General features: G+C 38.6%; 1 protein-coding gene across 1 annotated transcript in view; it reads left to right on the top strand.

Moving 5' to 3' along the window:
* The window catches only part of LMBRD1 (LMBR1 domain containing 1), a 118,463-nt gene that overhangs the window by 78,323 nt on the left and 13,596 nt on the right, over window positions 1-26,544 (top strand). The window contains exons 10-14 of the mRNA XM_032651454.1: window positions 7,374-7,438; window positions 7,793-7,895; window positions 8,437-8,541; window positions 10,193-10,342; window positions 11,695-11,773. Of these exons, the coding sequence (XP_032507345.1) occupies window positions 7,374-7,438; window positions 7,793-7,895; window positions 8,437-8,541; window positions 10,193-10,342; window positions 11,695-11,773 (502 nt within the window). The remainder of the gene's footprint in view (window positions 1-7,373; window positions 7,439-7,792; window positions 7,896-8,436; window positions 8,542-10,192; window positions 10,343-11,694; window positions 11,774-26,544) is intronic.

The following is a 26,544-nucleotide window of genomic DNA, read 5'->3' on the forward strand; positions in this document are numbered from 1 at the left end:
ATGCTTGGGGGCCATCTTAAACAACAAAGTTACCAACAAAAAGCACAAAAAATGCAAAGAATGTAGCACTAAGTAGACCACTTACAGGGTACTTGTTTACAGTGTGAGAGCTGAAACAAGAAAGCAGAGTGTGGCCTGGTTCAGCCTCAGCTAGGAACTTGAGCATCCGGTGACTTAGAATTTTTACCTCTCTGCATGTATCTGCAAAAGACTGCCAAGAGCCACATGTATTGATTTAAGGTCATGAATAAATTTTAGTGAGCAGTGGGCTTGCAAATGCCAAATCTGCAAAGGAGAATCAACCGTACTTATAAGTAAAAACAACAACAAAAATCCCCAAGTCCAGCAAGTTTTCTCTCCAGCTTTTACTACAAAACTTTGTGTTAAGCAAAGACAGTCTGGGAAAAATTGCATGGTAGAGAGAAGAGAAGATTCGGAGGTGGGCCTAAGATTGATCTTAAACCCCCCAGAATTAGGTGAGATAAGCCAGTCACAAAAAGACAAATACTGTATATGAGGTGCCTAGAGCAGTCAGGTTCATAGAGACAGGAAGTAGAGTGGTGGTCTCCAGAGGTTGGGGGCAGGAGGTGTACGGGGAGTTGTTGTTTAATGGGTACAGAGTTTCAGTTTTGCAAGATGAAAATAATTCTGGAGATTGGTGGCACAACAGCGTGAATGTATTTAACACAACTAAACTGTACACTTAAAAATGGTTAAGATGGTAAGTTTATGTTATTTGTATTTTACCGCTATTTAAAAAACCAAAAACAGAAGTGGCCAAAAAGCAGGTAGAAATGAAGAGAGTTGAACTCAGAGGGGAAAATACACTTAATTTCAGAAATGAAAACAAAATTCCAAGGTGTCCAAAGGAGAAGAGAATCAAATAAAATTTAGTAAGGGGAGGCTTTGAAGAAAGCCAGAAAGATAACGAAGAGAAGGAAAACAAGATGAAGTAAAAAGGATCAGAAAAGGAGTGTTGAAATGAAAGAGAAAGAAAAACTACCTGTGTGTAGTGGTTTCCATGCAGTAGCAAAACAAAACAAATTAGCAGAATATTGAAATGCATAATCTCCCGCAAAACACCAAAAAATAAATAGACCTGAATCCACGTGTCATGAATATTCTGTTGTGGTCCGAACGCTGGTTGGAAAAGAATTTCCAGACACAAGGCAGAATGTAAAGACAGGATTTATTAGAGGGAAGGGTCGTGCCAGAACAGCGGGCCGAATTCCTCGTAGTCTGGGAGAGTCGAGCCCGAGCATGTGCTGTTGATCAGTTTTTATAGCCAGAAAACAAAGGAATGGTCCGAGGTGAAAATTTCATTTGCTGATTGATCGAGGCACATATACCTTCCTTCTGTAGGGTGGGAGTGGGGCAGGGCAGATGCCTTTCCTTATTTGGGACAGGTCCCGTTGCCCAGGTGGGTGTCACCCAGGTGGGCTCAGGAATTTCATAACCATGGCAACATGGGGGGGAGGGCGAGTAAGAGTCCGGTAGGGGGTGTAACACTGACACTTTTTCGAACAGTGTCATCCTTTGTCCTTGAGGCACCATTGTCCTTGGAGCACCATATATTCTATTTCATGAATAGACAAGAAATAGACACTTTGTACCTGGGAAAGTTTATGTGCAATTTTCCTAGTAAAATTAAAAATCCTCAGGATTTCTAAGAAAAAAAAATCAACTCACAAGGGCAATATTGTTAGACTTTTTAAAAAACATACAAAGCAAGGCAGGAATGGAGGAACATTAAAAACAAACAAACAAACTCAATGAAAACGTATGAACTGTCGACTGAAAAAAAACACACCCACACACAACGTGAGAGTTGTGAGTTAAGTTTTATTTGGGGCAAAATGTGGACTATAGCCCGGGAGACAGCCTCTCGGGTAGCTCTGAGGAACCGCTCGCAGGAGCTGGGGGGAAGGGCGGTATTCTATACGATGTCAGTGAAGGGGGCACGTGCAGTCAAGCACACGTTGAGGCAGAGGCTGGCTGCTGGTCCTGAGGAGCAGACGTCACTGGTGATGATGGTAGTGCTTTTCTAGATACCAGCAGATGCAGGAATCGGCTCATTACATCGTCTCCTGAAAATATCTAACTATATGAAGGTCTGTTCTGCCGTTTTTCCCAGAGCACAGAGGGCCTCACTCCTGATCTCCACCCTGAGGTCCTTTCAGGGGTTGAAGGTCAGCAGCTGCAGCGGTTTGTGACCTAGTCCTTGTAGAGGCAGGTGGCAAGTGCCAGTTTGTAGTTGGCAGAACCAAGGAATTTATATTTAGCCAAAATAGCCTTTAGAAAAACAGTTACGGGATCTGTACCCTGAGCTCTTTTGAGAAATCCACTCGTTGCCAAGCTTGGACCAATTAAGAGGTAAGAACGTAAACATCAGCGAAGGGAAAAATGGTGAACATGTAATATTGTAGGTCTGTGGAGAGAAGGTGTGGGCTAGGGCAGAGAATAAGGCACAAACATGTGCTGATGAATAGAAATAATGTAATTAAGAAGGGAGAGAAAGAAAAGAACTTCTCATAGATTACTGCATAGGCAATAGGTTAGACACGTAAAAACTAATAAATTGTTTAGTAAAGGAATGAATAAGGAAATGGGGGCTAAGGGCAGTTGAAAATTTAAGTACACTAGAACAAAAATATAAACCTCTTAACAAAAGAACTAAAAATCAAAGAGCAAGGAATTCACATTAAGTGGAGAAAGAAACACGGGAAATATACACACAGTTATCAAACAACAAGATATTTTTGAGGCGAAACGTGTTAGTCATGTCAATAAATGTGAATGGACCTAACTCACTAATAAAAGAAAAATTTTTAATTTTCCTCAGAAAGCAGGATATAACTATATCCTAAAACAGTGATTCACAAAGGCTAACAATGTGTACTGAAAGATATACTGAGCAAATGGAAACAATAAAAAAGCAGGTAATGATTGTGCTATTAGACAAAGTAGGATTCATGCCAAAAACCATTCAATCCAACAAAGAATCACTATCATTTTTTGTGATAGACAGAATGCCTCTGTCTTCCCCCAGTGATGTCCACGCCCTAATCCCTGAAACCTGTGAGTATAATATACACGAAATGTCAAAAGGGACTTTGCAGATGCGATTAATGTTATAGACTTTAAAATATGGAGCTGACCCTGGATTATCTTGATGGGCCCAATCTAGCAGCACAAGTCCATAAAAGCAGAGAACTTCCATGGCTAGAGTCAGAGAGATGTGCTAAAGTGAAGTGTAAGAAAGAGACATTCAGAATGTAAGACTTGAGCTGCCATTACTGATTTGAGGATGGAGGGGACGTGAAAAGGAATGCAGGAAATGAATGCCTTCAAGGAACTAAGAGGCTCCCAGCTGATAGCCAGCAAAGAGATGAAGACCTCAGTCCTATGACCTTAAGGAGCTGTATTCTGTTCCTCAGACTTGATCATCTCAATCAATTTATCTTCAAGTTTAATGATTCTTTTCTCCTGACTGATCAGATCTGCTGAACTTTTCACTTTGTTTTCTAGTGAGCTTTTTGTTTCAGTTTTTATATTTTTCATCTTGAGAATTTCAATTCACTTCCTTTTTTATAATTTCCATTTCTTTGTTGATATTCTGTATTTGGTGAGAAATTGTTCTCATAATTTGTTTTAGTTCTTAAGACATGCTTTTCTTTAGTTCCTTGAACATATTTAAAATAGTGGCTTTAAAGTTTTTGTCGAGTAAGTTCAGCGTCATCAAGGACTTCCTCAAGGACAGTGCCTGTTGATTTGTTTCTTCTATTAGTCATACTTTCTTGCTGCTTTGCATGTCTCTTTAATTTTTTTTTTTTTTTTTTTTTTTGGTTAAAACCTGGGAAGTTTTAAATAATATAATGTGGTAACTCTGGAGATCAGAGTCTCCCCTGGATTTGCTGTTATTACTCTTTGTTGTTGTTTGTTTAGTGACTTTTGTGAATTATTCTGTAAAGTCTGTATTCTTTGTTGTGTGTAGTCACCCAAGTTTCTGCTTGGTTACTTTAGTTAATAACTGGACGAAGATTTTCTAAACACCTAGAACCAGTAAGTCTCAGTCTTTGCTGAGGGGCTGTGTGTGAGTGGAGACATGAGTTCAGCACCCAGGCTGGCACTGCAGTGCTGCCTTCTCCTGCACTTCCTGCTCGTGCAGACAGAGCTTCGGGGTCAACCACAAGTGGACATTTAGGCCACTCCTGTCTTTCCTGAGCATGCACAGGGCCTTCTTCATTCCCAGGAATATGTGGAAACTTTTCAGAGCACCTGTGGACATCTCATTCCCTAGGTTTCCGTTTTAATCTTTTTAGTTAGTTTATTTTTTTGCCTGATATTGACTAGCTCTTGTGGCCATGAAGTTCATTGGTTGCCTGTAATTTTTTGACAGACACTCCTGCGGAAAAGGAATTTTTGCACTGTGTGAACTCCAGTTCAGGCCAAACACAGACAGTCTTGCAAATGGGATCTTCCATGGCATTACCAGGCGGGTCGAGTAATGGCAGTTCTCTGGGAAGGAGACTCTGAGAGAACTTCAGCCCCTTTCTGCTTTCACAGGTGGCCACCAGGCTTATGGCTTTTACAGGCCATCTACCATACACGAGAGAGGAGGGATTGGTACTAGAGCAAGTCGGAATGCCACAGTGCTCTGTGCTCTTGCTGAGATTCAGCTGTTTTTCCTGAATAAATGCTCCTAGATTGTTGCATGCCTCTGGTTAATTTCCAGAGTGTTAAAAAAGTTGCTTCTGACCATTTATGCCAGTTTTCTCATTGCTTTTAGGGGGGAAAGGATTTTCAGAAGTTCTTATTCTGTTACCTTTACTGATGTCATCTCTTTGGCTTAATTTTTTTTTTTTTTGCGGTACGCGGGCCTCTCACTGCTGTGGCCTCTCCCGTTGCGGAGCACAGGCTCCGGACGCGCAGGCCCAGCGGCCATGGCTCACAGGCCCAGCCGCACCGCGGCACGTGGGATACTCCCGGACCGAGGCACGAACCCGTGTCCCCTGCATCGGCAGGCAGACTCCCAACCACTGCGCCACCAGGGAAGCCCTGGCTTAATTTTTATTTTAAAACTAACACTATAGCTAGTGTGGAATATGTAGCATTTAGGTCAGCCCAGGGTGGTCACCACTGACATGATTCTGGAAGTACTAACTTAAGTTCTTATATATAAATATATACAGTTTCCTTGGTCTTTATAAACCATTTATCTTTTTAATATTTTTTCTTTGTTTTGTAAGTAGCTGTGATTAAACAGTCTAACTCTGGGTCATGCATCTCAACAGAGTGGGAAAGTAGTTAAGGATTTTCTTTTCTTTTCCTCCCCCAAAATGGGGATCATGGGAGGGGAATGTTAATTTCTCCTGCTGTCTCTGGGTCATGTTCCTCTACTGCTCATTGGTAGTTGGCAGCTGTACTACCTCATGCTACAAGCTGTTTCTTATCAACAGGCTACTGGGAAGTAATATGTTTCCTCAGTGTAAGGATATTGTCTCCAGTTCTCTTAGGCATCAAGTGCCATGCTCAAACCTAGTAGAAGAAGATTGTGTACGCTCCTTTACCTGCTACTGATAAACTCTGTTACTATGAAGGGGTCACTCACACTTATTTAGCAATGAGTAGAAGAAGATTGTGTGCGCTCCTTTACCTGCTACTAATAAACTTCTGTTACTGTGAAGGGGTCACTTCACACTTATTTAGCAATGAAACATTTTAAAATAAATGAATGCTCATGTGAAACCCCGTATGTAAAATGGATACATGCAGGGGTCTTTATTTCAAATGATGCCTATAGTCGTTTTTTGTGTTTTTTTTTAAAATAAATTTATTTATTTATTTGTTTGGTTTTGGCTGCATTGGGTCTTCGTTGCCGCGCCCAGACTTTCTCTAGTTGCAGCAAGCAGGGGCTACTCTTTGTTGCGGCTTGCGGTCTTTAGAAAACAGGCTCAGTAGTTGCGGTGCACGGGCTTAGTTGCTCCGCGGCATGTGGGATCTTCCTGGACCAGGGCTCGAGCCCGTGTCCCCTGCATTGGCAGGCGGATTCTTAACCACTGCACCACCAGGAAGCCTATAGTCTTTTTGGTCCTCTCTTGCCAAGCTGCTTCTTCCAGTGAGCTCTAAAGGCACTCTTTCAGAACTGAAGAGTTCCCTAGAACACAGTCCTAAAATTTTTTTCCAGATTCATCTTTATATGCTGGGTAGGATAATGGGTTGTTATTCTACTTTTTTTATCCTGTCAGAATTCTAAAATATACTCAACGATCATGTGAAATAAGATGAAAAATCTCCTTAACATTCATGATGTTTCCCATCTATTCCTATCAATTCCAGGCAAAGGACAAACCGAAACACTTAACTGTACTTAATAGGAATCTTCCTTTTGGCTCTCGCCAAACATAGATTTCATCCCTTTTTTTATTCTGAAATTTTATTCCTTAGAGACCCAGTTCCAATCATTGTTTTCCTTGTTTTCTGTGGTCCTACTATAAAGTTCATATGCTATCCTTTCATACTTCATACATATCCTTTCATACTATAAAGTTCATACTTGAGTACAAGGAAGTGTACAATGCTTATTACCACATCCTTCCGCAGAGAGAGTTCTATATGACAGTTTCTTCAGTGCTGTTTGTACTCTATTTCAAGAATATTATCAGTTATATAGACTTTTCTAGGCTGTGGTATAATCTTTTTATAAGATATACACAGCTGACCCGTGAACAGCATGGTGTGAACTGCTCAGGTCCACTTACACATGGATAATTTTCAGTAGCACATATTACAGCACCATGCCATCCGCAGTAGGTTGAATCTGGATGTCGCAGTGGGCCGACTGTAAGTTCTATGCAGATTTTTGACTGTGCAGAGGGTCAGTGCCTCTAACCCCTGCATTGTCCAAGGGTCAGCTATATAGTATCTCATTACTTCTGTGAGAAAATGTTCCAACTTCTCTGTTTTAACAACAGGTTAACGTAACCTGATGAGTTTCTTGGTTTTGGTTTTTTGTGTATGTATATTAGTCTTAATGTAGTTTTCAGTTAACTTTTTATATTTGAGTATAACTGAATATAAACCTTTTATTGGACCTAGCAAAGAGTCTCATTTGTTTACTTACCAATGAAAACTTTCAAATGCATTGTCTCTTTTGTGTTTTTGTTCTCAAATAGTCTCATAATGAAAATTTAGATGATGTGTGCCTAGGATTATATACTATATGATTACATATTAAATTAAAATTTATCTTAGGTCATTTTTTTTAGATCATTGTCATATGCTAGTAACCCATTGAGCATAATGGTTTTGTGCTTTTAATATCAACTTCAGAAGTATATTTTAACGATTTATTTTTTTTTTTTTGCTTTTAGATCATTTGGGGAATATTTTTCATCTTAGTTGCATTGCTGTTTATAATTTCTCTCTTCCTGTCCAAGTAAGTACAGTAGACACATTTTCTAAAGCACTAACACACATCCTATAATATACATTTTCCACGCTGAATTCCATTAGTGTAGCCCTATTCATCTTAAGTAGCTATTTTACTTCAAGTGTTCTATAGCATTAACTCAAAGAATGAGTAAAAAGCTCCAATAATAGACAGTATTTCTTTATTCTGTATCAATTGAACAATATCTGTAAGATATTTAAGTGAGGTTTAATTTGTTATCTGTGGTTTTCTTTGTCTCCATTGAGTCTGCATGCTTAAGTTATGATGATATTCTTTCTAAAGTAACTGAAAATGTGGTGCAATATGTAAATTCACTCTTTATACATTTTTTTGTTATAGTTTGGATAAAGCTCTTCATTCAGCTGGAATAGATTCTGGTTTCATAATTTTTGGAGCTAACCTGAGTAATCCACTGAATATGCTTTTGCCTTTACTACAAACAGTAAGTAAAAAAATCATCCATTTTATACTCTAGCAAACATTGTCACACTCTGTCAAATTATTATGTTGACAAACCTATTAGTACTTGGAAGTATATGCTTGTGCCCTCTGCTGATTTGGCTTTTTATTTACATATAACTTCTATGTTGATATGTTGCTTTAAAAATTATTGTATTGATGTATTACTGAACTCTCATGTTATACATAACTTGATTTGGGGATACGTGATAAGACTTAGGGGTGAACTTTTCCAAGCACTTCCCGTTTTTACTTTTTAACGAAGTCTTTTATTCCATATATAAATGTAATTTTTAGTTTAATTTGTTATAGGATTTTTCTTAGGATAATGATACTGAGCAATTTGGTAATAGTTTGGTAATTGTTTCTTGCAGGTTTTTTTTTTTTTTGCATTATCATAGTAACCTGATCAGGGTTGATATTTTAAACATTGCCAAATATGAACAATGAATTTTCAGTTAATTTTACATGACTTCTAAAGCCCTTATTGTTTGTGTATTAAGTTTAATTTTATCTTTTTTCAGGTGTTTCCTCTTGATTATATTCTTATAACAACTATTGTTATGTACTTTATTTTTACTTCAATGGCGGGGATTCGAAATATTGGCATATGGTTCTTTTGGATTAGAGTGAGTATATGTTACAATATCATTTTGATTTTTTCATCATTTTGTGCATAATCTCCATTATTGCAAATTATCTTAGATTTATAATATAGAAGTTGTAAATATCTTGATACCAAAAATGGAAATACTAGCTTTTTCACTTCACGTTAACATAAAAGTGCTCTTCGTCTACAGGGACGCTTTTGCCCTCCCGGATCCATTTGGCAAAGTCTGGGGATGTTTTCAGTTGTTATAACTAGGAGGCGCTACTGGCATCTGTTGGTTAGAGTACAGGGATTCGGTTAAACATCTTGCATTGCACAGGGCAGCCTCCCACAGCAAAGACTTTCCAGCCGAAAACATCGGCAGTGCCGAGGTGGAGAAGTCCTGGGCTAGAAGTTCTATTATTTTCCTTAGTGTTAGGCTGCATGGGAACACACTGTAGCACAGCTGGACTCATGGTAGCTCAAAAGATGGCCCTTACTACTGGGAGTGAAAGATTACTGTATGTTTGGAGAAAGGGTCATTTTCCTCTTAGAGTCATCTTGATATAAATTAAGAATTTTAAAACGAGATACATCATCTTCATACTTCCAGCTGTGGGTAAAATTCAGTTAAATAGTGGCTTGAACTAATGAAAGACTTCTTGCTGTGGAACATTTTTAAAATCTAGCATTGCTTCAGTAGCTCAAAAATCAAGTCTAATATCTCTGGATTCCTCTTGGCTTCTCCCTCATGATTGTGATATGGCTGCTTCAACCCCATTTATTCTGTCCGTGTTCCATAAGGAAAACATAGCTAGGAGAAGTGGTGATACCTATATCAAAAAGCAAGACTTTCCCAGAAGTCCCCAACAGACTGCTTTCCTTTTGACGTTTAATGTTTTATCACTACCAGCCACTACTAGGAGTAGGGAAGCTGGGAAACGTACATTTTTAGGTGATCATATCCCGTCCAGTATTGGAGTCCTATTACTCTATACTGTACTACAATCTAGTAATAAAACAGGGAGGTGCTATTTTAGTTGCTAGAATAAAAATGTGCTCTGCCGTTGAAATGAAGCCCGTCACCAGGCTCCTTCTATCTGTTACCACATGTTTTAGTTTCCCTCCTGTATGGATACATGTGAAAATAGCTGTAGTCAGATGAACATAAATTACCATAAACTATATTATAGTTTTATAGTAGAGTATAATATGAGGATATCGTATTTCATAGAAATGAGTATTTAAAACATGTGGCATGTCTGTCCTTGGGAAGTAATATTATATAAAACTCAAATATATTAGTAATACTTACAGTTGAAACTCCTCTAATCTTTAGATAGAAGTAGTTCTCAGTTCTTCTTAGCTCTAGGAACTTCTAACAGATGCTATTACATAATAAGTTTAGAAGATTTTTCTGAAACAGACCGTGTGAGTACAAATATATTCTCTAGGTCTTGAGTTTTTAAAATAAACATGAATCTAAACCTAGAAGCTTTACAGGGAAAGCGTTGTTATTCTTTGTTATTCTTATAATTATCTGGAAAGGTTAAGAATTCTTAGCATTTATTTTGGGAAAAAGAAACGGTGGATTGAACTGTGTTCGTTACCCCCCTAACAAAGGCGTGGGACTCAGTCCCTTCACATGAAACGTGTTGCTGGAATATCATCCCTGTGTTCTTTCGTTCCAGTTGTATAAAATCAGAAGGGGGAGAACCAGGCCCCAGGCGCTCTTGTTTCTCTGCATGATACTTCTGCTTATTGTGCTTCACACTAGCTACATGATTTACAGCCTCGCCCCCCAGTATGTTATGTACGGAAGCCAGAACTACCTGATAGAGGTAAGTGCACACTTTAAAAAGTCAGTATTTTGATATTTTAAACATAGTGAAATCTAAAATCAAATTCTCATTTGTGAAAGCTAACATGTTAGCTCATCAGGTTAAACTTAATATTGCTAAAACTAGTTTTTCATTCCATTTCTCAGCATGTTTATATTTGTTTCAAACAAGTTCTTTTTAAAAATAACACTGAATTTCATTACAGTAGTTCCTTAAATGGATCCCATGGTGCCAAGCTACTGAGCTGTGTCTCAGCACTTCACTAAAACTCATAATATTTACTCTAAAATAATATTTTAAGTAAGTTTATTAATATGGCTCCCCAAAAAGTTTTGGTGTGCAGAAAATTATGTCTGCTCATTGGTACCATGAATCCCATAGGAGAGAATTTATAACTATTTTATTTGTACGTAACTATGCTTTCTCTTAACATGACAGGGACCCTCTTACCTGTTACAGTGATTCCTTGGTGTTGATCTTTCAAAAGCCAGCTGTGATTCCTAGTTGTACCTGGAGAGCTAGTTTGAATATTTTGACAGCTTAACATATTTTGACCATATCTAATTCAGCCTTTGTTTAGTTTCCTTTTCCTAAAATATCTCTTGCTTTACCTTCTAACAAGTCAAATCCATGTTTCACAGCCCAGTTCAAGCCTTACTTTAATGGAGTTTTTCATTATTAATCCATTCTCCCCGGGTCACTCCTTTATCCTGTACTTCCTCCATTCTTTCTTTACTCTAATATGTAATTAGGAACAAACAAACAAGATCTAGTAAGCACATCAGACCTTTAATACCATCCATAATATTGCTAAGGATTGAAAAGTTAGTTCATTGAAAAATATTAAGTAACAATGCCAGTGGATCAAAGATAAGACACGATCATAATGGAGGTAACGAATGACACAAGTTTGGGAAATGATGCTAGAAGGTCACCTTAGTCATTTTTTTCATTTCTTATACCTTTTATTCTCTTCTTGCCTTATCTCCTGCACCTGGTTCACGAGGTCATGCTTATAAAACATTCTTCTGTGAATGAATGAAATATCGTCATGCTTTTGCATGGATGAATGATATTCTTTTCTTGTTCCACAGTGGAAAAATAAGTAGGCCGTTTCTCTGGGCAGAAGCTCTGTTGTTCAACACAGGGCCTAATGATTGTTATAGGAAAGCCCTAATGTTAAATTTACCCTAAATCTTTTTCTTCTAGTTGCAATTTTATGTAATTTACCTTTTAGAATATTAGCTAGATGTAGTTTAATAGAAAACAGTATAAAGTTCATAAAGTGATTACTTTTTAATCGAAATATATTAATATACTATTTATACTTTAACTATATTTTCATCTTTCAGAGCAATATAACTTATGACGCCCGTAAAGGCAATTCAACCCTTTCTGTGCCAAAGAGATGTGATGCAGATGCCCCTGAAGGTAAAGTAGCTTTTATCACCCATCTTAGAATTTATAGCTCTGTAAGAAAAGATGTGTCTTGCATTTTGGTGTCTTAATCATTTGATGCATTTGTTTTAATATGAGGTGACAAAGGAAATTCTAGCAAGAAGACCTTGGTGTCTTCAGTAGAATATCTTGGTAATTTACTGATTTCCATTAGGGAAAGTATCATTACAAAGTATTTACTTTTGAAGAACAAAACGTAGTTATTATTTATCACGTGTACTAGTATAATGAGAAACATTCTAAAGGTCTTTTTTCATTGTTCTTAAAAATTTCAGGAGAGTTTTGGTGGTATCTGCAATATTTAGGACTGAGGCCTAAAGTACCTATGACCTAGAACAAATTTTGATCCATCCAACTCTGGTTACTTTAGTTAATAATAATAATGTTAATGATGACAGCGATTAACTATTAAGAACATGTAATTGTGTTTCAGACACTGTGCTAAGTACTTTGTGTGTATTCTGACAAAAGCTCTGAGATCCTCTGCTCTTAACCTCTGAATTTTGAGACAATCTTTTTTTTTCTGTTTTCTGTGTGCTAAGATGAGGGTTTTTTTCCCTTTGAGTATAATAGTATGCTTTTATTTCAGGGTAAAATAATATGTCAAGTATAGTATATTTCTTGATAAATCATTCAGGGGTACCGTTATGGAAAAGATAAATTTGGAGTTTTTTACCAGCGTCAACTCTGGAATGTGGTAGAGTAACAGGAATAGGTACAGAGTCCAGGGTAGCCCAGTGGAAGAAGTACAGAGCTCTACGTGGAGATCACTGTGGGGTGGTGGTCTTCAGAAAGCAGGGCTTCAGAAAAGGGAGAGCAGAACTGCCTCTCAAGGTGAATGAAGAATTTACCTGTTATGTGCATCAAGGGGAGGCTGTTCTAGGCAGAGGAACAAAATGCTCAAATGTAATTCGCTTAAATTGTAAAGTTTTGTGTTCCAGCGAATGTAAAGCACTGTTATTGTTTTGTTGTTTTAATTCTGGAGGGGTGTGGGTTAGAGGGAGGGAGAAAATGGGATTGCAGAGTTAGGACTCAAGCCCCGGAAGGCCTTGGAAGAGTTCTAAGCAAGGAAGTTGAAACTGTGGTCTGGTTTGTTTTCAGTAACTTTATTATAACAGAGAGAACAGGTTGGAGAAGTTGAGAGCTGAGCATAGAAATCGGCTGGGGGAGGCTGCCGGCAGGGGCTGTGTGCAGTCATGCAGGAGAGATGGTGAGAGCCTGGAGTAAACAGTGGTCTGGAGGGTGTGAGATGAAGAGAGAAGCAAGAGGATTTCTGCTTGCTTGGGTCTGAAGCAGTGGCAAGGCAACAGAATATTCTAGAATGGCCCTCCAGTTACTGAGTAATGGGGTAAATTTTGGTATCAGCAAGCTGAGTTAAAAATGGATACTAAGATTAGAGAGGAAATGTAAGAAATGCTTAGTTGACTTGAGATGTCTCACAGACCTTGAGGCGGAGATTTCGTGGGCACTTGGATATTTGCATAATGAACTCAGAAGGTGGAGAGAGAGGAGCGTGGAGACCAGGGCTCGGAGGAGGACGGCTACCCAGGGGCAGGCGGGTGAAGCAGGTGTGGGGAAGGGGACTGCACAGAGGCGGTGGAGGCGAAAGCTAAGTGCAGTGAATAAAAAGCGATATAAAGCCGTGACGGAGTTTATATTCTTCACATAAATTATTTGTGGAGATTGAGAGGGATTGGATGGAAACTAGAGCAGGCGTGCAGGGTCGGGGAGAATCTTTGTTTTTTTCTTTTTAAACGAGGAGAGACTTCAGGGAAGATGGAATGGAATTAATGGAGCAGGAAAAGTTGAAGAAAAATATCACGAAGGTTAAATGATGGGCCAGTACCATCCAGTTCTGGAGGAGCTGGTATTTAGAGCATCAAAGACTGAATGCTTTAGCTAGAAGGAGGGATGCCTCTTTCTCTAGAGCAAGGAAGGAAGCAACAATATGGACTCAGATAGTAATTTCTTAGGGTGAACAGGAAGTTCTGTATGATTGTCTCATTTTGCTGTGAAGTTTAAGTTCAGTCATCTGCTGAGAATTGTGTGGGCCATTGGGCACAGAACTGAAGAAAGTGGCAAAAGTTTTGATCGGTGAACAGAAGAAGGATCTGACTGAAGATAAGTTAGTGATAGATAAATATGTCAAGGACCAGAGATGAATTATCTATCTGTATTTTTGTGGAACAAATCTGTATAGCTGGTACCATTCTCCATCATTGCCTAGGCTGTCTGGGAAGGTGGGTTGAAGGACTGAAGTAGAATGGTAAGCCAAGGACAAGCTAAGAGTGAGAGAATGAGACCTACCGCAGAGTCCAGGGTGTAAGGGAAGGAAGGGAAGCGACTAAAACTGGGAGAAAAGAATAAATCAAGAGATGAGATGGGGAAGCAGACATGAAGAAGAAATAATAGTAAAAGGTTTCTTTTTTTTTTTAACATCTTTATTGGAGTATAATTGCTTTACAATTGTTAGTTAGTTTCCGCTCTACCACAAAGTGAATCAGCTGTACATATACATACATCCCCATATCTCCTCCCTCTGGTGTCTCCCTCCCACCCTCCCTATCCCACCCCTCTAGGTGGTCACAAAGCACTGAGTTCATCTCCCTGTGCTATGCAGCTGCTTCCCACTAGCTATCTATTCTACATTTGGTAGTGTATATATGTCCATGCCACTCTCTCGCTTTGTCCCAGCTTACCCTTCCCCCTCCCCATATCCTCAAGTCCATTCTCTATGTCTGCGTCTTTATTCCTGTCCTGCCCCTAGGTTCATCAGAACCATTATTTCTTTAGATTCTATTATAGTTTTCTATTATAAATAAATGTGACTTGATTTTCCAGCTCTACTTTTGTAATGAGTTTAGTCCCAGGTTTTTTACTTTGAAATGTACATACACATGTCACACTAGGGTTGATAGTTGAAATGCTTTGGGTTGTCATTTTTAGCTCAGTGAAAGTAGAATGAAAAATTACTGTTGAGTTGATTTGTAATTTTTTTTTTAAGAGGGCACTGATCTTGAAGATCTAAAAATAGGTTCTGTTTCTTAAATTCTTATAGTAGTATTGAAACCTTAGCAGAAAAACATCAAAATTTCAAAATTAAGTTGCACTGGTAAAGGTGTTTAAAATGCCCTTATATTGCTGAACTGACTGAATTTTTGTGTTATAGATCAGTAAGTTTAGTTAAATCATACCCTTAGCCATAACTTTTTTATGAATCACATTCAGTATTTTTGTTTATCAGTCTAATCTAATTTATAGTGACTTAAATCAGGGGTCCCTAGCCCCCAGGCCACGGACTGGTATCGGTTCCTGGCCTGTTAGTAACCAGGCACACAGCAGGAGGTGAGCGGCAGGCAAGCAGAGCGAAGCTTCGTCTGTATTTGCAGCCGCTCCCCATGGCTTGCATTACCGCCTGAGCCCCGCCTCCTGTCAGACCAGCTGCAGCATTAGATTCTCACAGGAGCGCAGACCCTACTGTGAACTGCACATGCGAGGGATCTAGGTTGCACGGTCCTTATGAGAATCTAATGCCTGATGACCTGAGGTGGAGCTGAGGCGCTGATGCTAGCGCTGGGGAGCAGCTGCAAATACAGATGATCATGAGCAGAGAGGTGTGACGGCACAGAGACCCTCATAAATCAGCTGCTTGCAGACTCATGTCAGAACCCTACCAGTGAGTGGCAAGTGACAGTTAAGCTGCATCTGGTGGCAGGCTTTAAGTTGGAATCCGACACTTATTTTAGTGTGTGCCTGGCCTGCCCATTATTTTATTTACCACTTCCATCCATGCCTCTTTCCTGCACTGCGTCCTTGTCTCATTCACAGTTTTTGGTAAGCCCACAAGATAACCCTAGGCAAAATGAGTAAAAAACAAACGTCGCTGGGCAGCTTCTTTGTTGCTGGGGAGCTTCTTTGAAAAGGGAGAAAGAAAGACCCAATGATGAGACAGAAGACTCTTAAGACTGCCAACAAAAAGAAAGCTGCATTTAAAAGAAAATACCAAGAGTCCTACTTAAGTTATGGGTTCATTGCAACAGGTGATTCACATTCTCCAAGCCCGCTTTGTATATAATATGTGGTGACTGGCTATCCAACAAAGCCATGAAACCTTCAAAACTGCTTTGCCACATGGAGACCAAGCACCCTGCATTAAAAGACAAGGCTTTGGAGTTTTTCAAAAGGAAAAATCATGAACATGAAGGAAAGCAATTATTGAAGGCCACCACTTCATCAAACGTGTCTGCACTGAGAGCATCCTTCTTAGTGGCTAACTGCATTGCTAAAGCTAAGAAGCCCTTTATATTGGGTGAAGAGTCGATCCTGCCTGCTGCTAAGGACATTTGTCATGAACTTTTAGGAGAAGCTGCAGTTCAAAAGGTCGCACGTGTTCCTCTTTCGGCTGGCACCATAACTAGACGAATTGATGAAATAGCAGAGGCTGTTGAGGCACAATTGTTCGAGAGGATTAATGAGTCACTGTGGTACGCAATCCAGGTCGACGAGTCTACTGCTGTTGACAACAAGGCAACAATGCTTGTTTTTGTGTGATATATTTTTCAGTAGGGTGTGCATGAGAATATGTTATGTGCACTTTTGTTACCAACCAACACCACAGCTGCAGAGCTCTTCAAGTCTTTGAATGATTACATATCAGGAAAACTGAATTGGTCATTTTGTGTCGGTATATGCACAGACAGCGGCTGCCATGACTGGATGGCTTTCTGGTTTCGCTACTCGGGTCAAAGAGGTCGCTTCTGAATGTGAGTCCACACACTGTGTCATCCATAGAGAAATGCTGGCTAGCCGAAAAATGTCACCTGAACTTAACGTTTTGCAGGATGTGATTAAAACTATCAACCACATTAAAGTACATGCCCTTAACTCACGTCTGTTCACGCAGCTCTGTGAGGTGATGGACGCAGAGCACACACGTCTTCTCTTACACACAGAGTGAGATGGCTTTCCAAAGGTAGATCACTGGCCAGAGTTTCTGAGTTACGAGAGCCTCTCCAGAGATTTTTAGAAAAACGGTCACCACTGGCAGCACATTTCAGTGACACAGAATGGGTCGCAAAACTTGCTTACTTGTGTGACGTATTCAACCTGCTCAACGAACTCGATCTGTCACTTGAGGAGAGAACAACAACTGTGTTCAAGTCTGCAGATAAAGTGGCTGCATTCAAAGCCAAACTGGAATTGTGGGGGTGACGAGCGAACATTGGGATTTTTGACATGTTTCAAACATTAGCAGAGATTTTGAAAGACTGAGCCAGGGCCGCCTTTCTCCCAGCTGGTGCATGATCACCTAACTCAGCTTTCAGAAGAGTTTAGCATTACTTCCCAACCATAAAAGACCCCTGAACTGGGAAGGAATGGATCCACGACCACCCATTTTTGAATAAGCCAGGTGAACTGACTTTGTATTGGAAGAGGATCAACTGCTTGATCGCAAATGACGGTGCCCTCAAAAGTATGTTTGAGACAACTTCACATCTCCATACGTTCTGGATTAAAGTCAAGGCGGAATATCCTGAGATTGCCACAAAAGCACTGAAGAGCCTGCCTCCATTTCCAACATCCCATCTTTGTGAAGCAGGGTTTTCTGCAGTGACAACAACCAGAACGAGATCACAGAGTAGACTGGACATAGCTACACACGTCGGGGGTCACTGTCTCCCATCAGCCCCAGATGGGACCATCTAGTTGCAGGAAAACAAGCTCAGGGCTCCCACTGATTCTGCATTATGGTGTGTTGTATAATTATTTCGTTATATATTACAATGTAATAATAATAGAAACAAAGGGCACAACAAATGTAATGCGCTTGAATCATCCCCACACCATCCCCTCTCCCCCACTAGTCCATGGAAAAATTGTCTTCCACGAAACCGGTCCTTGGTGCCAAAAAGGTTGGGGACCACTGGTTAAAATGACCTCCTTTGAACTGCCGAATATTTTTGTAAAACATTTTAGTTGACTTATTCTTTGAAATGTTGCTTTGCAGTACAGAAACATACCCTTTAGGTTTATGGCTTTATTTTTCCCAGTATTATTTTGGTTCTCCAGCTAATCTCTGAATGTCAAATTTGCCTGTGCCTACTTGGAAGAGGATGGTAGAAATATGACCATTGAACTTGGGGTGGCAGGGTAGATTTTTTTAAGAGAATACTTTAAATAAAAATGATGAGGGGCTCTAAGAGAACTCTCCTCCGCCAGGTTCAAAATTAAGACGGCTTTGGGGACTGCTGCTCATACAGAAAATATTAATCCTTCTAATTCATATATAAGGAGATGAAAATTATTGAGTTTTAAATGTTAAACATTTTTTGAAATGATGGCAAAAGATGAAGGAGCAGGTTAGAACGTGAGATTTGACGCATACGGGTGGGGATGGGGTGTTAAGTGTGGTGACAGAGTCCAGTTACTGCACACTAGGAAATGTCAGCATGAAGAGGAGAAACGCAACACTATTACTTGTGACATTTTAGTGGGCACTTTGACTAGAGTAGATAATACTGTAATATAAATACCCCATAAGGTGCTTGATGTCACCTTCGTTGTGTACCTTTTGCAAGTAACAGAATTTTGGAGAATGATTTTTAGATTATGAAACAAAAATTATAATTTAGAGTGTTATACTTAAAATTATTTTGGAGGAAAGGTAATCTCCCTAGAAAGATGTTAAAGCAATGATTTCTAAAAATACATATATTGACCTCTTACCATTATTAAGTGCATTTCATAGACTTGTTTTTCTTAAGTAATATTGCATTCATACATGAGGTGGTCTGGCATTTATTAAATGTTATAATGTTTGAGAGTCATCTAAAAATAGTTAAGGTTTTTTTGTGTTTAAAATGATCCTTTAAAGAATAGGATGATTTAACAGATTTATAAAGAATGCCTATCATACTATGTTCACAAAGTTACCTTAAAACAACAGTATTACTTAATTTACCCTTACAGGTAATGCATTGTTTATAAGTTCAAAATGAGTCAGCTGAGCAAATTAGAAATCAAGTTTTAAATTTTATATGCTAATATGACAAAAGGACTTTTATTTACATTCTTAGTTTCACGTTCTTTAATTGCTGCTTAATCTAATAAGCATTAATACACAGACAACGTATATGTTAGTGTGAATAAAATAGTTAAAACAGACACAGAATTATGAAGAATAACATAAATATACAGAAATATTTGAGCCCAAAGAGGAAGATGGATGATCAGTTTCCCTTTGTGGACAAACAGAATAGAGTACTGGGGTAGATTCTGGGAAGGAGAGAAAGCATCAGAGGAGACACGTATACCACAGTTCCTGCCTTTGGAAAGCAAACAGCCTAATGGATTTGGATATGAAAATGAATAATTGTAATAGAAAAGTAAATGGCAAGCTATAATGAAGTTACAGACAAAATGCTATGGGAAGGCAAAAGGGGCTAATGGTTTTCTCTGCAGTGTAACTTTTTAACTGGGCCCCAAAGCATAAGTTAAATCCAAATGAACAAACAAAAAAAAACTGCAGGCTATTCCGAGCAGAGAAGGAACCTGCATTAACAAGGCATAAAAACAAATCTACTTGGCATCTTACAGAAAAAATAAATTGTGGCAGGAGCATTGAATATTTGGGGAGTACAGTGAGGGATGAAGCAAGAAAATATATTTCCAAATGATCATTTTTAAAAATCTGTGAACCCAAAGTCTTATTTCTGCCATCCTATTTAATTACTTTATCTTTCCTTGGAGTAAACTTGAGTTGTCTTATTTGGACATTAAAGCAACTGGAAATGTGATAATCTGTATAAATCAAACTGGATTTTTATGGATTATTCTGGTTAAGTATATTTGTTAATATGTATAGCCAGCCTTAAAAAATCATCGAACGATCTATGGCTTTAGATTTTAGCTTTAGGATATAATTTTACTAGGACAAATGGTTAAGATGACTCAAGTTAGCTGATGATGCTAAAATAGAAACTGATGTGTTAAACTTTAAACTACGTGAATTACAAAAAACTGACTTGAACTTAAAGAGCTAAAGCAGGGTTAAAATTATATATATTAAGTACAAAGGGAAAAGTAAGAATTATTTTGAATAACTAAAGATAATGTTAGAGGAAAATTACTAAAGTAAAATGTGCGTTGATATCTTACTTTAGAAAGTAGTTGAACACTAAGTTCTGGAGTAAACAAGCCCGTTATCAAGGAGTGGCTCAAAATACATTCTCTATAAATAAAACGTGTTTACCAAGCTGTTTTGCTTTTGTCAGTGATAAAAGCAGGTTGACTTGTTTTCTCAGAACCTCAAGTACCTATCCTTCTGCAAACTTTTATCTAAGATATTATGTCAGTTAGAGATAGAGAATCTTTTCCCCCTCATTTTCTGTATAACAAGTATAGAAATGGAAATACAGGCTACAAAGAGACACTTAAGTTGTAAACAATTTTTAAAATATAAACTAGAATGTTAAAGCAAAAAAAGGGGACTTTAGTGAGGCCATCCATCTAACTGGTTTAATACCCCTTTTTTGCAGATACAGATACTAAGGCCCTAAGAGATAAGTTAAAAGTTGATAGTATGAGACTTGGGACTATAATGCAAGTGTCTGGATTCCAAGTCTCTTTTTTTTCTACATTTCACATTTTTGTGTTTTGTTTGCATCATCTGCCCTTTAATTTTAAAAACAAAAGGGTGTTACTGCTTTTTTAGTATAATGGAGACAGTCATTTGAAGTCACTCACAGACGATATAAAAGAAAATCAGAGGTCAGAGAGCTTAAACCTAGGTTATGTGAGAAGGAAACATGAGTCTGGGCAATGAGAGATGAACAGAATACTAAAGCATTACAGGATCCAAGGTACCGCTGTGTGCAGAGATCATTCGTGTGGATGCTTCAGAGAGATATTTACCAACGAGCCAATCTTAAACCTTTGAGAGTGCAATTTCAGTTAGGGTAGTATGGGCTGAAGTATTAGAGAATTAAGTGAAAAGATTTAACTATGAAGAAAATTCCTTTCTGCATTTGTTTTTGGTTTGGGATTTTTACCATGCTTTCTAAATAGCCTTAAAAACCCCACATATAAGTGGCACGTGGACTGAAAGCAAGAGGATATTGCTGAAAGTTGTATATGAATCTAATTTTTAGTATGATACCATACAGAAGTGCATTCAGGAGCTTGCTGTTTGGCTAATGCCTCTTGACTCTTTTTGCAAAGTGAGAATATTCTTAATTCCACAGATCTGTTTCCCTCACTCAGGCAGTGAGGGAGAACATGGGGTTCTGGTTTGAGTATTTTGGGTTGAGTCCTTTGTTGAACATCCAAGTACAGATCTTGAGTTGGCAGTTGAGTTGGGTCTGGAGTCTGGAGAAGTTTATGCCAGGTTGGCTGGGGCAGGTGGGAAGGAAAGCTGTGAGGTTGGATGTGAGATCACCTAGAGGGTGAACTCAAACAGAGAAGAGGTGCGAGGGTGGAGCTCTGTGGCCGTCCCGTTGCAAGAAGAGCAACCAGCAACGGAGAACTAAGAAGGAAGATTAGGTGACGGTAGTTTCCTGTAAGCCAAGGGAAGAGTGATCCACCATTTCAAGCAGTCAAGAGGAGAGACATATTTAAACAGATTATTACAGTAGGAAGAGGGGATGCTACAAAAAGAGGAGCTGACCGTGAGATATTTGCAGGTGTTTCAGACGCCAGGCAGGAGAGGGCTTTTCTTTTCTAGGGAGGAGTAAGCAAGGCTAGGAGGAACCAGCTGTAAGAGTGGGATGACCATGGGATGTTTTTCCTGAGGTCAGCCAGGAGGGCTTGCTTAGGAAGGGCTGTCTGCTGGCTCAGGCTGAGGGTAGGGCAGAAGGAGCCCCTTTGGGGGCCTGGAGAATGAGGGAAATCTAACTAAAGGTTACTCAGGTCAAATCAACAAGCCTCTTGTTCTGATTGATCATTGGGGACAAACAGCGTAGCAGATCTTTCGTGAAGGAGAGACAGAGTATAGAGGGCTGCTGTCTGGCTTCGTCCCAGGTAAACAAGGGAGGTGTCCAAGAGCCTTCTCTGTGCCACACATTATATCCTTTTTCATACTAAGTTCTCAAAACCTGGTGTGTGGTGTGTGTTTTATACTTAAGGAACATCTTAATTCAAACACTAAATTTTCATTATCTAAATGAGAACGTTTATTGGTTAAAGTGAAGTATAGTTCTAGCAAAGCACTAAAGTTGTTTAATGAAAAAATATTTTACACTACTTCAGTTTTTAGTTTAAGTTAAATTAATTAAAATTAAATACAATTAGAAATTCAGTTCCCTAGTTTCAGTCTCAGCCATGTTACCAGTGGCTGTTATACTCGACAACGCAGGTCTAGAGCCCACGTGAGTGGTTGGCATCTCATAGGAAATGCAGCCTCTTACAAAGCTAAGCCCCTCCCTCTCCCAAGGATGGCACCATCATGTGAGGGTAAACCACAAGTAAAGTTAAACATATTACTTGCAGAAAACCGAAAGCAAAGTTGGCCTTAGTGTCAAGAACAGGGAGGAAGGAATCACATTCCTAAGAAATTGTAGCTGCAGACTAGCTCTTTGCAGATTTGCAGGCCAAATGCACATCACCAGAGTGAATTCGTTTCATTGAAATTTCTGGCAGTGTGGTAGGCACATGGTGCAAGTAAATTTAATCCTCCCTAGAGGAAAGTACCATAATTCTTGGCTTCACGGAATTCCCACAGAGGAGTGCAAGTGAAGACATCGGAGTCAAATATACAAGCACACAAGGAATCAAAACAGCATGTAAGAGAGCTAGAAGAAATAGCAGACGGCAGAAAGAGACTTGCAAAGCCCTGATATTGGAATTACCAACACAGATTATGGAACAGCTAACTGTGATGAAAGGAATAAGACCAGATCAAAATATCGGCAGGGAACAACAAAGTATTAAAAAAGAGTGAATGAAACCCTAGCAGATTTGTAAATGAACCAAATACAATGTTTAAAAATGAAGATACAGTAATTGAAATTAAACTCAGTTTAGAAAACTGCAGATTAAAACCACAATGAGGCGTCTCCACTTACCGTTTGTTAGCTGTAAGAGGAAAGGTAGTAGGTGTCATAGCACATCTCAGAGGAAAATGGGCACACGCCGTACCGGGTGAACAAAACTAACATCCAGGGGCAGCGCGGCCTGTGCCTCAGGATGTGACACCCTGGGAAGAACGGGGAACAAGAATCAGATCCCGAGGAAACAGGAGACAAACCCAGACTGACAACTGACAAACACGGTATAAAGGAACTGGCTGTGTGCTTCAGAACTGTCATTGTCGTCAAAGACCAGAGGCTCAGGAACTCACAGATTCAGGGTAGTCAAGGAACAGCAGAACACAATGTAATATGTGGTCCTGGATTGGATCTTGCGCTGGAGGGTAAATGCACTGTGAAAACTACACTGGGATAAATGACATGTTAAAGAATGGACTATAGAGCACATTTAAAAAAATAGAATCATTATTAAAATTCCTAAATTTAATAGCTGTTCTCTGGTTATGTAAGAGAACATCCGGCTATTAAAAAGTGCTCTGTTGTTAAGAGGTTAAATCACATGATATGTGGTTCAGAAAACATAAGTGTATATATTTTGAGAAAATGATAAAAGGGAGGGAAAAAAACACATGAGAACTACTGTACACCACCAGATGGCTACTATTTTAATAACTGACAGTACCAAGTGCAGGCCACGATATGGAATTACTAAAGATAACCACTTCTAATTACCATTTTGGCGGTATTATAATTACATTATTTATATAATTATACATTATTTATATCCTTTTAAAAATTTACACTTCTATGTATTATTTTTCTTAAATTCCAAAAAATTTAAATTGATATGCCCAGTGGTTCAACATGATAAATTTTGCCCCACAAAATGACAGAACATATTTTGAACATAAGAATTAGTGCATACAGTGTATGCTATCTGGTAATTCCCTAAGCAATTTAGATTAAAAAGTATACCTTCTTGTGCAAGTGAGTTGATCTTTTGTGTTTACTTTCAGTTTTGAATCTGCTACAAAATAATTTGTCTCTCACATTTTCCTGTCATTTCTGGTATAAATTTCTAGCATCAAATATACCTTGGTTTAATTATAGGAATATTAAGCTGTGGAAAATGAGTCATTCTTTGACTAGGTTTACAGAATGTATTCCTTTTGAGGCTCTGCAAAAGGACAGTTTAAATCCACAAAGAGGGTAAATGCACTGTGAAAAACTGGGATAAATGACATGTTGAAGAATGAGGCTTTTGAGGCTCTGCAAAAGGACAGTTTAAATCCACAAAGAACATAATGAAAACTCTTCAGAAATTAAACCTCTGAGGACACATAATACTTGAAAACTTGTTGAAGAATTTTTCCATATATTTAAATAACCCACCAATTTAAATGCAAAGATGGTATTCTATGTTTGGTTATGTAATCCAACTTACTTAATTTAAGATATTTCTATAAATTTCTCACCTATTTTTAAAGATAGAGCAATTTTTACACTTTCTTATGTTAAGCATTTGCTCAGAAAGCTGTGAGTGAAACAGGAGGATTTTCTAGTCAAAGTCACTTCTTATATGATAGTGTCAGAAACCTAGTGCCTTCTTTCTGGATATTTTCCATACGTACTCCAACTCTAGCATCTTGTCCATTCCAGGGCACTCTCTTGTTAACAATTCATAGTAGACTAAAGTCTAAACCATTCCCGAATGCTGCTCTGTAAGTTTTAAAAGCGTTTTAATCCCAGAAGGTGTGGGGAACCGACACCAACATTGTGTTGCTAATGCTCAGCAGTTCTGGGCACTGACGCATTTCCCTGCATTTCCCTGCCCTGCGTTACGTACCACCGAGAACAAACAAACGGTTGACAACTCCTACTGTGAAACAGCTCCAGTAGCTTACTTACCAAGATGAATTGCCCAAGATGACTTGCTTCAGGATTTCTCATTTCACTGCGTCCACCAACCCAAAACCTGTGTCATAAACGTCGCCCAATTCTAGCCTGTTCCCCACAGTGTCTAAGACCTTGATAAAAGTGGTCCAACCCAGCCCCTTAAACCTTATAAATACCCTTTGCCTTTGCCCTCCTTGATCTCCCTCACTGCAGTTAGTCTAATAAATGTAGCTTTACTAGATCAATGAGGTTTTCTAAGTCATGTTTTGGAGACTTGACAGTTGACAATAAATAAGCCTAGTTATTCTGGATAATTTAAGGGGTATTAATAGTTTAATCAATAAATTCAGAATCTTAGATTTCCATTCATATCTTCTAACCACTATCTGGTTTATCTATACCAAAATGCATGTCCTGCCAACCCCTCAAACCTCAATTCCAAGGTTGAACTCCTTTCCTTCCCTCTTCCACTTAGTTTCCACCTGTCACCCTCATCTCATAGGGTAGCAGGAGTTGTCCTCTGCCTTTTGTGTGCCCTAAACTGTTTACTCAGAGGGAAATCTTGAAATCATGTTTGCATTTTCTTGCTCCTCCAATAGTAACCAGTTTCCACATCCCATCGAGGTTAGATAAGAAATAGCAAACAAAAAGAAACAACTTGGGTATTTACCCATCAATGAGGATACTTGAAATAATGTTACATACAATGTAATGATATAGCTTTATATGTTTTGACAGAAAAATATTCACCATATTTTTGATGATAGATGGAAGAATGTATATATTATCTCATGCTTTATGCTTTTGTGCATAAACAGTGTAGAAGTCAGGCTGCAAGTTCACAAGGATAGTTCAGCATACTTACATCAATCAATGTGATACACCGCATAAGCAAAAGATGAAACTACATGAACATCTCAGTAGATGCAGGAAAAGAAATTCAACATCCATTCATGATAAAAACTCTTACCAAAGTGGGTATAGAGGGAATATATCTCAACCTAATAAAAACTGTTTATGACAAACTCACAGCCAAAATAATGCTCAACAGTGAAAAGCTGGAAGCCTTCCCACTAAAATCTGGCACAAGACTGGTATGCCCACTCTCACCTCTTCTATTCAACACAGTATTGGAAATCCTAGCCACAGCAATCAGACAAGAAAAAGAAATAAAAGTTATCCACATTGGTAGGTAAGAGGTAAAGTTGTCATTATATGCAGATGATGCGATACTATATTTAGAAAACCCCAGAGACTCCACACAAAAACAACTAGAACTGACAAATGAATTTAGCAAGGTAGCAGGATACAATATTAACATACAGAAATAGGTTGCATTTCTTTACACTAACAATGAAATATCAGAAAGGGAATGTAAAAAAACAATACCTTAAAAATCACATCCAAAAAAATAAAATACTTAGGAAGACCTGACCAAGGAGGTGAAAGACTTATGTGCTGAAAACCATAAAACATTAATAAAGGAAACTAAAGATGATTCAAAGAAACGGAAAAATATCCCATGCTCTTCGATTGGCAGAATTAATAATGTTAAAATGGGCATACTACCCAAAGAAATCTACAGATTTAATGGAATCCCTATCAAATTACCCATGACATTTTTACATAACTAAAACAAATAATCCTAAAATTTATATGGAACCATAAAAGACCCAGAATTGCCAAAGCAATCCTGAAGAGAGAGAACAAAGCAGGAGGTGTAACCCTCCCAGACTTCAGACAGTACTACAAAGCTACAGTAATCAAAATGGCGTGGCATTGGCACAAAAACAGAATATGGATCAATGGAGCAGAATAGAGAGC

Source organism: Phocoena sinus, chromosome 12 (assembly GCF_008692025.1).
Source record: "Phocoena sinus isolate mPhoSin1 chromosome 12, mPhoSin1.pri, whole genome shotgun sequence".
Taxonomy (NCBI): Eukaryota; Metazoa; Chordata; class Mammalia; order Artiodactyla; family Phocoenidae; genus Phocoena; species Phocoena sinus.